The following is a 13,593-nucleotide window of genomic DNA, read 5'->3' as shown; positions in this document are numbered from 1 at the left end:
CTTGTAAATGAGTTTTGGGATGATCAAAGTTGTATTTTTACATAGAAACGATTTCCAACACAAATGGAAGACACTGAAAGGGTTTGGATACAAACTGGAAAAACCAAAAAAAAAAAAAAAGAAAGAAAAAAACTGCGAGAGCAAAAAGTGTATACTATTTAGTTTGTTCATAAAAATAGGGTTATAAATAATTTTTTTTTATTTGATATATTTCTAATTTTTTGTTCATAAAAATAGGGTTATAATTTTCTTTTTTTTTGTCTTTATTTTTTTTTTTTTGGGTGGCCTTGGTTTAAGAAGCATTATATTATCATTTTCCAAAATCTTTTAAAATAATTTTTAATATAATGAATGCCATTTAGATGGATAAGACAAAATATATATATATATATATATATATATATATATATATATATATATATATATATATATATATATATATCTATTAAAGGCAACGAAAACATTAAAATTCAAAACTGCAAGGACAAGAACTTATGAGTTGGCAAAACTTATCGCTAGCGAAATACACATTTGTGCACTAGAGACATAAGGCCTATTTCACCAGCGAACTTCTCAAAAAGGGAAATAAGAGCTATAAATAGTCCTTCCTAGATAAGGAAAATAAGACTAAAGGACCAAAAGGAAAGGCTTTCCAAATTAAGAAACCTTGGGGAAAGAGATATAATAGAGAGTAAATCAAGGGGGAAATTACCAAAACACCTCTAGAGTCCAGATTCTACCAAAGAAGGTCAAAAGAGGACCAAAGTTTTATAGAATTACTAGAAGGAGCCAAAGGCAGGTAATTTCTCTCATTTTCATTATTTCAATTATTTTATTTTCAAAATACCCTTATATACTGCTAAATTGATCTTCTCACCTTTTGGGATTGGTGTGTGCTTTGTATGATTACACTTTCATCAAAAACAAAAAAAAAAATTTGAACTTCTAACCAAAATATAAGTATTTACCACAATAAGCATGTGTCATGCCCTACCAGCCTTATGGGTCATCTTTTACAATTCCACATACATAATGCTTGAACTATGCATATCAACATACCATGGTCCAAATAGAAAGAGACCGTCTATCAATTGGGAGGTGCTAGGTGTCTAACCCCTTCTTAGATCGTAACTTGACTCCTATCCAGAAATTTGAACAAACCTTGACTTTATTCAATGTGTTCAAATCTCTTCTTCTCCAAGGGAAGATCATTCCAGGTCTAAACGTTTATCTAGGTGGTGATTCCTAAAGAGAACCTATATCCCCCTCTCCTCGATGTCAGTTGCCACGAGGGAAGATGGAGATATTTTCTTGCGATACCTACACTAGTATAAATCTATCTATGCGTACCTTGGATAATATTATGATCCTTTTTTGTCTTTTCTTTATTTGATAGAATATATAAATGAATGTTTTGCTGCAGATTTAAAAAATATTTTCTCAACCCCTTACAATAACAATCATAACCTTATCCCAACTAAATGAAGTCGACTATATGGATCCAATAGAGACTATGATAGTAATTGAAATAAGAAAAGTAGAAAAAAAGTAAGAGAAGTAAGAAAGTAAAAAAGAAAATAAGTAAAAGAAGAAGTCCAAGAAATAGTCAAAGCAGCATCCAAGGAACATTCCACTACAAGAAAAGATATGCCCTTGAATTATTGAATATTAGATTTGATTATTTACCCAAAAAAAGGACACTAATGTAATCATCATACAATCTTGTATAATTAAAATTAAAATTGAAATTTTTGTTAAATAAAATTATGTTTTGTTCCAAGAACAACCAAACACTATTTTACTCAAATTACAAGGATTCATCCAATTTCCAAGGTCGTACACATTTTTGGGTTTTATCACACATGCACACCACAAAAATCCCTAAAACAAATGCTCTAGAGTTATTGAATATTATAGATTGATTGTTAATTTGTTAAACAAAAGTATTGTAGAATTCAAATCTATCTTAAGCAGTGGGTGGTCCCCATGGTCGGCGCCATGGTCGGTGCCATGGTCGGTCTAACACTATCTTATTAAATTACGAGGATGCATCCAAGGTCCAAGGTCCTAATGCTTTGATTTTTTTACATTGATGAATGCAAATGTACACACCCAAAGCCCCAAAAAGATATACTCTTAAGGTATTGAAAAGCAAAGAAAAGTTGAGTGTACATTCTTGCATTACTAAAAACACAATTAAAATAGATCATAAAGAAAATGATGTCATGCCTTAGCTCAGCTATTAACATCAGCCCTTACATCAGCACCAATTTAATTACATCTTAAAAGTACTTAATTTGCTTAGCTTAATGGGTTTCATGTCTTCATACTTTGTTTATGGCATTTGTGTTACTACACGGCTATAAAAGCTAGGTTTGCCACATGAAAAGGTGATAGAACAATTATGACCATTTAGATATTTAAAGAATGGTTTGGATAGTCATATCTTGTTTTTTGGATATTCATTTCGTTCTAACAAAATTTTGTTTTAGTCAAAAATTTTTATAAGGGTATGGACCTTTGTGTCTCCTTTTACTTGATATGTAGGCCCATCTTATAAATTCTTTCTAAGTGGGATGTGCAATAAAACATCCACTCTTAATAACTGTTCCAAAAAAATTAAAAATATTTTTGGATATTCTTGCTAATTATTTAAAGGGAAACAAGTGGGACCACCCTTAAATCATGCATTAGATTCTCATGGTTGGAATCCAATTTTAAGTGGAAATGACTTTAGTGGAAGACAAAGGCTTAGTGGTCTAGGGCCTTAGGCTTAAAATTGTGATTCTCTTAATAAAAACTATTCTCCATCTTTATGTTAAAGTGAAGCTCACATGTATGTGTTGAATTAAATAAAAAATTAGAAAAAGACATGCATCCATTCTCATGAAATCATTCCATCCATACTTATTAAAAAAAATTTAATAATAGAGTTTCTAAATATATTAATTTTGAATATGGGTTACTAAGGTACCTTGCCTAATTTAATTATTCACCAAATGAACAGCCTCTATTGTTAAGTATCCTAGTCCGAGTCAGCTCTGTACACCATTGATTTTTTGAATTTTTTTTGCATAGTAATGATAGCCATTAAATTTCAAGTTTTTTAGTTTCACATGTGAGGTTCTTGGATTGTTTCAAATTTAGAGCCAGTTTAATATGCTTGTTCATATATTATATTTTGGAAAACACAAGGGGAATGGTTCTTTCCATTCTTGGTTTTTTTGGCTATGTCCAAGCCAAGCATTCTATTTTGATGCATGCAACAATAAAAACAAAAACATATAAAATAGAACTTTTTTAATATCAATTTATTTTGTTACATAGTTTTTGGAATTATCTAGATTCCTTAACGAACTACGAATCAGTTCCATCGAATTGATTCTCTAATCATAGTAAATTAATTCACGAAATGTGGTAAATTAAACAAACCCAGAATGTAGACTTCCATAATTAAGATTTATTTATATGTCACAATCATGAATGGGACTGATAAGACATTACATTACATTCATGAATAATATTGAGATCAAGTTCATTAATGCATCTGATAAGAAAGGCATTCATTAAACAAACAACAAAAGCTATCAAACAAACATCCCAAGTCTATCAACCAAAGAAGAAAGAATCAATTCAATAGAAATCTTTTTCAATCATCAAACAAACACAATGGCCATAGTACGAGCAGCCTCCATCAAATGTTTCTAAGAAAAAAGTTAAACTAGTATAGAAAAAAAGCATAAGCATCTAACCTTGTAAACTTAGCTAAGAGATTCCCCTAAGATTTCAATATAATGAATTAAGTGAGCTGATGCATGATCAATTGAATCAATGTATGTTTCGAGTTCATTAAAAACCAATGAATCGCGAATTGTGAACTTGGAATTAATCCAAATGACTTAGCAACTATGCCTTGAAGCCAGCTAAAGCCTAAAACAGAATTTAAAAAAAGTTCTTTCTAACTTAATTATTTAAATTAGGAGTTTGGTTTGCCTTAAGGCTACTATTAAGGTAACAAGTGCACTCTGCTTTTAGTATTCCTCTTTTATTATTCTTAGTGGAAAAATTCTCTCACAATTTTTTTAAAAATAAAAAATAAAAAACAGATTGAAGAAAACCCCTCCTAGGCATCACTATGACTAGTGCAGTACAAGATTTCACTATTTGCCACTTTTAAGCTGAAATTTTATCAATGAGATGATTGTTTGGTCTTCTATCACATAGACTAACCCACGTGCTGCCATTTGGCAAATGGTGAGGCATTATACTTCACTAGGCATATTGACAAAGAAAATCCCTCCTTCAAGGCATCAATATGCCTAGTAAAGTATAATGTTTCACTATTAGCACTTTTAACAAATGGTGAAGTGTTACACTTCACTAGCCATAGTGACGGGAAAAAAATCACCAAAAAAAAAGCAAAAAAAATTATTAATAAAGGGATGCAAGTACATCTTGTATCAATATAACATTGATTTAACGTATAGACCAAGAGATTGAATACATAGCCACTATAGAGGTATCCCATCTTTTGGATGGTATAGATTGGTCCTGTCATCTCTCCATTTTATTATTTTTATTATTATTATTATTATTATTATTATTATTATTATTATTATTATTATTATTACTGATCTTTTCTTCTAAATCTATATTCGTAACAAACAAAAATGATTGCCAGTCATTGTGAAGGGTGTATCTGATGAGGTGTAAATAAATAGATTAGTGGACTTAATAGATGCACCATACCACTGACTCTGTCTCAATCAATTTTTCTTTCTTTTTCATTAGATATGTTTAGTCCAAATGGGCCTAAGCAATTTTTTATTCTTTCTGTCCACCAATATAGTAAGTTGAAATCCTTGGTGTGCAAGATATGTAGAGAGATTTTTGCTTCTAATGACACACCACATGACCCACATGTCTAATGTTTGGAACATTAGAATGAACGTATTGATGGCCCCATCAAAAGATTTACATATAAGAAAGGTTAGTATATTGATAATTTCTGACCACATGATCTATGCATTATTAAGTTTACTTTTTCCCCTCTCTAATCTTTTAAGAGTTTTGAACAAGTAAAGAAAAGAAAGTCAAATGTTTTTCTAGATGATATCTCTTGATTTTCGAATATAATTGATTTTTTTTTTAAACTCTGTCCGGGGTGAAATGATGTTTTTTGGGTAGAAAGGGGTGAAATGATTTGATATGTCAAGAAAAGAGCAAGATAGTTTAATAATTGAGGGTCTGTATGATAATATTTCTATTTCTCTCTTTCAATGTTTTTTGTCGTAGGAACAAAACAAGTAAGAGAAATCTGTTTGTTAACATCAGGTTTTTTTTTTTTTTTGGTTCATAACAACGAACTAGGACAAAAAGTTACTGAGAAATAGAAAACAAAAAAAAAAAAAAGAAAATTCAATTTGAAGCTTTTCTATCCCACAAATAAAAAGAAATAAGGGGGAGTTGCTCTTTAATGAGCATATGGTCAATTTGATGGGCAAAGTAGTAATTTCATGTTCAAAATAATACACCACCTCTAATGCAACCACCACCATCACCACCACCGCCACTACCACCACCACCACCTCCTCCACACCACCGCCACCATAACCACCACCACTACCACTGACAACACCACCAAATTTTTGGTATTTCAATGGCATTTTTGAAATTTTATAAAAGTTCTAGAAACAGAAATGATGGTGCATAACAAACTTGTTTCTGTTTCTTTTCTGACCAAGAAATAGAAATTATTATGTATTACCAAACACATTTTTTTGCCCAAAAATTTGGCCCAGTAACAATAATACAAAAAAAAATAATTTTTTGGAATGAAAACATGTCCAAAAACAAAAGTGTTATAATGCAAGCCCTGAAATACTACGGAAAAAACTCATATAAATTGGACAATATGATTGCGTTTGGTGATCAAATTTGATATTTGACTAATCCAGGACCTCCCCTCTATATTACTACTGTTCAAATTGGCCACACAATTGCTTCCAATGCATAAAAAATACATAAATTTTATTAAAGCATAGCCAAAATGTTGGTGGAAAGAAATTTTATTAGTCGAGAACTAATTCTTAGATGTAGGAGTTATTAGGGTTCACACAAAATCAACCGATCTCACACCAGATGTCAACAGCCCAAAGTGAAGATTTAAAAAGACTTGGACACAATAGTGAAAATTTTAATTTGATAACTTTCACTATGTGGACAATACATTTCCTAAGTTGAGAGAGAGAGAGAGAGAGATTGGAATAATTGATTCATATTATGTTACATCATTTTATACCCTATTCCATTCAAATTCTTGTTAAGTGGCTTCAGTGCAATATGGCTTTAGACGTACTACTAAAAGGACTTTTGAAGGCTATTGAAATCCTAGTTATGATGGGTCAGTATCAATATACATTATCCCTAAGAGGACCAAAGAAAGAGCAAAGGATCACATAGTTGAATACTCTAAACTACGAGTCACCGATTCGCAACCAACGAAGGCCGGCAAATTCCCGATATCCGTTGATTGAGTTCATCTTTCTTGGAAGAGAAGACGACCGAATATTTTGTGAATACCCCAAAAATCTGCGATTAATTTGGGTTTAGGGTTAAATAATTGCTTTAAAATCTAGATCAAACTTGATTTGGTTGGCGAAACCAGCCACCTGATCTCTGGTTTTATGAAAAATGAATCTGTTATTTTTCCTGTTTGGAACATCAAAACCAGCTGAACTGACTTGGCTTTGGGAGGAGTAGAATCGTTCTCATTGATGGAATGCCCTTGGCTTATGATACTCCCTGCTGGGTGGATTGGAATGGATTTGGTGCAGGGTTTGGTGATGCTTTCATTTTTTTATCATTAGCTGATAAGTAAGAGATTCCATGTATTTACTAGAAGACTTAAAAGGATTAGGTTTCTCATTCTGCCTGCTTTAATGGAGCACTTGTCTAGACAGAAATGAGAGGGCTACTGTGTTCAATGCTCAACCTGCCTAAGAGTTGATGTTAAAGCCGAGATCTTTCAGGCTTCAACTTAAAAAGAATTTTCCGATTTCTCTTCTGTAAGCATCAAAAGACTAAGCTGAGGCCTTAAAAAATGGAATTAATAGGCAGAGACATTTGACTGACAACCACAACAGTTTCAGATCAAATGATTTTCATCTCCCAGAAAAGTTAGCTTGGTTCGGTCCAAATCTAGATGATACAATCTCCAACATAGAGCAAAACACAATTGCAGAGCCACCCTGGTTTTCGAATTCGAAATGAAATTTCAAAGAATACAATACATTGAATGGCTGAGTTTATATAATATACAACTTTTTCTTCTCCTTAATTTTTCATTCTGTTGGTGCTAGACTTAAGCATCCTACTTCCTGTTGATTTTCATCACTAACAGCTTGAACTCACGTGATACAAATTTTACGTTCAACCTGCCACATGACCTAAAGGAAATTTCTTTGTACGGTTCCTGAAGAAAACCGGGAAGACAAACCCTGCATCATGCTTTCTGAATCTAAATTAACCTTTTGTCTACCAGCTGTTAGGTCATTCTCACGATCCCAAGGCTTCCATGGGTGCTTTCCCACCCACTCTTCTTTATCCGTTTGCTGCTTGATCTTTTTCTTGGAACGACTACTAGCTGCCTCTTCTTGGTGCTTCTGTACCAGTGACTTTGAGCGTTTTGCTTGATTGTATTTATCCACCAAGTCTGCATCTGAACTTTTCCTTTTCTTCTCCTCTTCATTTGACGCAAGTGCAGCAGCCTTATTATAAGCCTCTAAGTAACTGAAAAGTAAGAAATTGTGTTATCCAATCCTTCTATAATAACGAGAAGTGAAGCATCATGCAACAAAAAATGCTTTTCAGATATATCATACTTCATTTTTGCTTGCTGAGCCCTGTCCATGGGAGTTTGGGTCCAAACACTGGTATCACCACGTCCTTCTTTAGTAGTCTTACTAAAAGATGTTGTTGAATGCATGGTCATACCTGGCTGATAAAGAAAATGAAAACCATATAGTTTTTCAGAGGCCAAGCAATAGATCACAACAAACAAAGGATGCTAACAATATTCAAAGAAACTACCTTCCTTTCAGGTGGCAATGTTGTCATCCACTCCTCTCTTTTCTGGGGTAGTATGGTTACTTCTAGAAGCTCATCATCACCAGGCATCGATATACCTGCAACCATTACAAAGTCTCAATTAATATGATGACAGCAACTATTTACCATCACAAAGAGCATAAACCTATTTCACAATCTAAGGCTTCAATAAAAATATACATATAAAAGGAAAAGCTTGATAGAGCATAAAAGAGAGGAAAAAACAAGGGTGTATGAGGGAACTCCCCTCATAGACCCAAGTCGAACGTTGGTATGTCTGCAACGGCTTTCCCTTTTTTATTGATCCTCAGTAGAGATGATCAATGTCTTTGGTTTACTATGCATATCTCTAAGATCTTGATGGATTTTTCTATCCTACTGTAAAGCAGATGGATTATGCATCAAACCTACATTTCAATTGAATCATACTGAAACATCATGATATAATATTAAAAGAGAATTACATAAAATAAATTCGTTTAAAATTATTCACATTCCAGACACCAGTCTAGCTTTCTTTATGATTGTTTGGTTGATTCATTGTAAGAAGGTATCTAGTGTAACTGTAACCTGCAATTTCCCCCTAAAGGGATTCACAATAATGTCCCATCAAGAAAACACTTCAACAACCACAATTTATTACTGTTTCTACATGAATGTGCATACCAGTTTGAAATGAAGATGCAGTGCAAGAAGGGTACCCCTGAGAGGTGGGGAAGAGAGAGAGAGACCATGGAAGAACTTGAAATGGAAACCACCACTAACTTTAATATCCCTGAAAAACAAATAGCTAACCTTGCAATCTTCGCCATTGTGCAGCCTCACGACGTGCTTTTAACTCTACCTGCAGATGGAAATCAAAGAATATTACAAACGAGACTAGCCTATTGCTAGGGATCGTGACAACTGAAAAAGCTTTGTCAGAGGAGATGAATGAAGTATTCAATGATCGAAAATAAGTAAATTCAAAAAACAAGTATTACAAATGCTGAAGTTATGCCAAATTCATAAAACTGAAATAAGCTGGGTGGCTCGAATAATATAAATGAAATATGATGAACTAGTTACAAATTTTCTTTTAAAAAAATGGTGACAGAATAATCACGTAAATAAGAGAAAATAAACAGCTGGGAGGCTCAGTTAAAGTGTGCGGATGTTGAACACAAGGTCGAAGGTTCAACATTGCAAAGACATACAAATCGACCAAACAATGAAAGGAGAGAATAGATTTCTGTAATGAAAATCAAACCAAAAACTTTCGAAGAGTGAAGATGCATTTTAGTTTGAAGCACAGTAATACCTTGAACGCCTCCTGCTCCTCCTTCAGTCTGATTTTGTCATCAATCACTTTTCGCTACAAGAAACAGCAACATAAAACACCAGACAAACAAGACTATGGAAATTTCTGATTAAAAGCAATACATGGTAAAAATCACAGCACGGGCACTCAAGCTCGGAAGAACAAAATCAAACTTTTGATCAGTAAATTTTCTAACAAGTGGGGCCCGAATAAATTGAAAGGGAAAAAGGAAAAAATCCAAACAAAAATATTAAGCAAACAACATGATATAGAAACTGATCTAAAAATAGGTAAAAGGTCCACCCGTTTAAGCTCGACTCAGTGGCTCATCTAATTGTGCCATGTTGAATGATGATGTGGCAATTCTGATCATTAGATATCTTAGGAATGGTCTGGACTGACCATTTGTAAAATCTCAGCCTCAAATTTAATCAATTACTATCCCAGATATGCTCAAGCACCCTCTTGGTGGTCCCAGATTTTCCCATGCTTTGTTTTGCCACTTGGCAAACTCTGGCTGAAAATGACAAGTGAGCAGGGGATCATGAGATCTACCTATCCACAAAATTTCGACGCCATCCAACATGCCACATGGCATAATTAGGTGAGCCACCCAGCCAACCTGTGCCCGATTAGTATTACAAAAATCTAATCGAGTGATAGGAAAGTTAAAACTCTTAAACTCAACTAGCATTTCAGCCAGACCTGACAAGTGACAACTGGTTTGAAAGTAATTTAATTTCTGATTTCTCTTGTTTACTACTAATTATGTCATACTAATTCCATTGATTTTACATTGATCCTACCCTTAAGTGTGGTCATCTGTTCTGTTATTATTCTCTAGAACTCTGAACCAAATCAAGAACCTCAGAATGGAATGGTGAACAGAATTATTGCAGCCAAACCCTAGGTTTTTTACTTTTTCTGTTGACATTCAAAAGAGAATTTACTAGAAGTGGTGAGAAACGGGATGTTTTGGATAAGAGCTAAGAAAGTATGGATTTTAATAGAATTGAATGGCCAAATAGGAACTCCATAACATGTTGATTATTTGTTAGGCCACTGGAAAAACCTGGCTTGGCAGATTACATCCCAGGCTGGTATCAATGTGCCAGTGGCTCTTGCGTGCCTCATTTCTGCTCAGATGAAGAAAGAAAGTTCCATTCCCCCAGCAATTCACTTACAGGCTGGCATGCCATCAATCACTCTTGCCAGTGACCTTCATGTGCCTCACTTATGCATAATGTCATATTCATATTGGTCGGATGCCGTTTCTTAGTTGAATTGAGTTGGTTTGATAAAAGAAAAAATTTAATAGGGAAGAGAGTGTAACAAGTATACTACCCAACATGGTTTAAAGTATTGGCCGATGCGTATTGTGTCGGTCGATACTGATACAATACATACCAATGCTTATCTTCTTTTTAGAAATTAGTATGTCTCGATTGGTATCGTCTTGTATCAGCCGATACGTATCAATACTCTCACAGATCGGCTGATACAGCTTGTTACATACCTATACAGTTCGATACCAACCAATACACGTTGATACGGCCATTAAAGGCCCATGTGACTATCAGACTGATTTTATTTTTGAGATCAGAGCTTGAACAAGATTTCATAGAAAAAAGGTAGGTTTTAGAAAAACTTGATCTTTATGTTTGAATTATGTATTTTTGCCATAAATCGATAGATTTAGGTAAAACTAAGTTAGTTGATGCATCATACTTGATCATTTGTAAGGATTTGTCAAATCAATGAAAGTCTCTTGTCTCGTTATATGTTGTTCTCCATTTTAATATTTATGCATGATATATGTTATATATTACTTATTTATATTGTTTTTTGCTCCAAAAGTGTATGTCCATGTGTCTTTTGACCATTTCAATGCGTATCTGTAGCTTACGATATGATACGTCTCTTAAAATCACCCTTCCGGTACAATATATATATATATATATATATGATTTTGTTAGCCAGAACCTCAGGACAAGGTGACTGTACACTATAGCAACAATTTTTTTTTTTGTTATCCAGAAAACTTCCATAAAAAAGATAGGGACAAAGGTATTTTGATGCTGATACATGACATGCAATTACCGTAAATACAGAATAAATCAAAAGCACCATTAAAAAACCCTTGAATGTTGAATTCCAAAATACCTTATCTGTATCTTGTAAATCTTTAAATGCCCTATTTAATTTGACGAATGCTTGTTGGGCTTGTGGATGCGAGCATTTGTCCGGGTGAACCAATAGCGATAACTTCCAATATCTGATAGACAACATACAAAAAGTATTTATGAAAATACACTATTAAATATATCATTTTCCAGGAAAACTTACAGTATCTCATCTATTTGATAACAGCATGAAGAAAATATTGCATTAAGCAATTATGGGAAAATTTCAACAATCTACTAAAAACACACATGAAAAGGTAACCATAGTTGTCCAGGCATCCAGGTGCCTTGGTCACCTTGGCGGGCGCCTTGTTGGTGTCACCTTGCGTCCAGGCCCCCCCTCAACCCCTTAGGTTGCCTAGACACCGAGACAACTATGAAAGTAACAAATGTGACATCAACTGTTTTGGATCCTCGAAATTCTAACACAAATACTTCTTGTTGAATTATTAGAGATTTGATTTGAATATCATAGTAAAAAACTTTTTTCTTCTAGATGAGACTTTATTTGACTTTTTCACCCTAGCAAGGAAGAGAGATTCATATTCTAGGTTTCATACATCAGAAGAAATATAATAGGGGGTGAAGTTGCACTACAAGTCTACAACAGTTTCAGTATGTTCCTTATCTCACCCAATTTATGACCATTGGGTCGTGGAATCTTATATCCTGACTGCTGCTCTTCAATATGTACGTACCTGTTCAGTGGTTTTAAGAAATCAGCAGGCAGTTTTAAATTGGATCGAAATTCATTTTCTCCATCAAAGGTCCAACGGCTTCTTCAAGGTTTTCATAAATGAGAGCAGCAAAGAAGCTGTCAGGATCTTTCCTACCCACCCTCTGCTCTCCCCCCCCCCCCCCCAAAAAAAAAAAACCCCTTTACTCTCATTATGCTCATTGTTTTCACTAAATCAACTTTTTCCTCTGGTTTTGTGGTGGGATAAATTCCCACAGATGGTGTCGGTTAAATTAATTGCTTTTTGAATTCACTAGTTGGTTTAAATTTCAACCATCATTTCATCGAGACCATACTTCCCATTTGGATCGTCTTTAAATCAACAATTTCTACCCGAACTTTGGGAAAGGCAGTGAGGAAGACAATGTTGAAGCTTGAGATGAGGACCAAGTTCTCTGCCAAGTCTCAGTAATTTCTCCCTCTATCACTCTTTCTAAAAGGATACTTGAAATTCAATCTCTTTATGATTCACTATATGAATCAAATCAATAATCTTAGCTATGTTCAAGCAGCAGCATTTCTTTGATCTGCAAGAAGCTGCAGGCTTTGGAGACCCAAAATCATGGCTACTGGGTGAACATCAGTCATCTGCTCTTCTACAGTAAACTTGTCCTCCCTTCCTAAGGGATTCTATACTGACAAAGTGATGCAGATAATTTACAAAACCTACAGATAATATGCCCAAATAGAACTATAACTAAATTAAAAAGAAAGACAAACAAATAGGGGCTTCTCACCATGAACAAGGCTGGGAATGGGATGCAGTTGCACTTCATGGCTGGACTGGCTTGACCCAATCCGGGGACCCAGACTGAGAAGAACTAGGTTGAAATCTGGCTTTTGGTTCCCAGGGATGGGGGTTTATTTAATGGTTAGGGTTACATTTGGAATTTCATTTTATTATTATTTGATAGCTATCGTAGGAGTAAGAAGTTGAGCCACTTTCGAATTCTGCTTTCAGATTACGTTTAGGAATCAGTCATGAGTATATATATATATATATATATATACATGCAAGTAATCCATCAATTAAGTTGAATGGATTGAAACAATTCATGAGTTACATTTGGTGATTGCTGTTTATGCTCATGACTCTTCTTCTTCTATCCTTCCTACTCGATTCAGGTTTGAACTTCCTTATCCCATCTCCTGATTCTATTCCTCCTGTTCTCTCTCCTTCCATACTCTTTCCTTTTGTTCTTGTTGCTGGTTCCTTGGTTTTCCTCTTACTTTTGCCCTCTATTTCTGTTACTGTTTCCCCTATC

The 13,593-nt window shown here is 34.2% G+C and overlaps 1 protein-coding gene across 1 annotated transcript in view; it reads right to left on the bottom strand.

The window, feature by feature from the left end:
* Positions 1–7,314: 7,314 nt before the first annotated feature.
* Positions 7,315–13,593, bottom strand: part of LOC122640299 — a 32,890-nt gene continuing 26,611 nt past the window's right edge. The window contains exons 8-13 of the mRNA XM_043833453.1: positions 11,573–11,684; positions 9,410–9,463; positions 8,905–8,953; positions 8,092–8,186; positions 7,884–7,999; positions 7,315–7,791 (exon numbers count right to left, since the gene is read on the bottom strand). Of these exons, the coding sequence (XP_043689388.1) occupies positions 7,449–7,791; positions 7,884–7,999; positions 8,092–8,186; positions 8,905–8,953; positions 9,410–9,463; positions 11,573–11,684 (769 nt within the window). The 3' untranslated portion in view covers positions 7,315–7,448. The remainder of the gene's footprint in view (positions 7,792–7,883; positions 8,000–8,091; positions 8,187–8,904; positions 8,954–9,409; positions 9,464–11,572; positions 11,685–13,593) is intronic.

The sequence above is a fragment of the Telopea speciosissima genome, chromosome 9 (assembly GCF_018873765.1).
Source record: "Telopea speciosissima isolate NSW1024214 ecotype Mountain lineage chromosome 9, Tspe_v1, whole genome shotgun sequence".
In the NCBI taxonomy this organism is placed as follows: Eukaryota; Viridiplantae; Streptophyta; class Magnoliopsida; order Proteales; family Proteaceae; genus Telopea; species Telopea speciosissima.
This window is presented reverse-complemented; position numbering and strand designations above follow the sequence as displayed.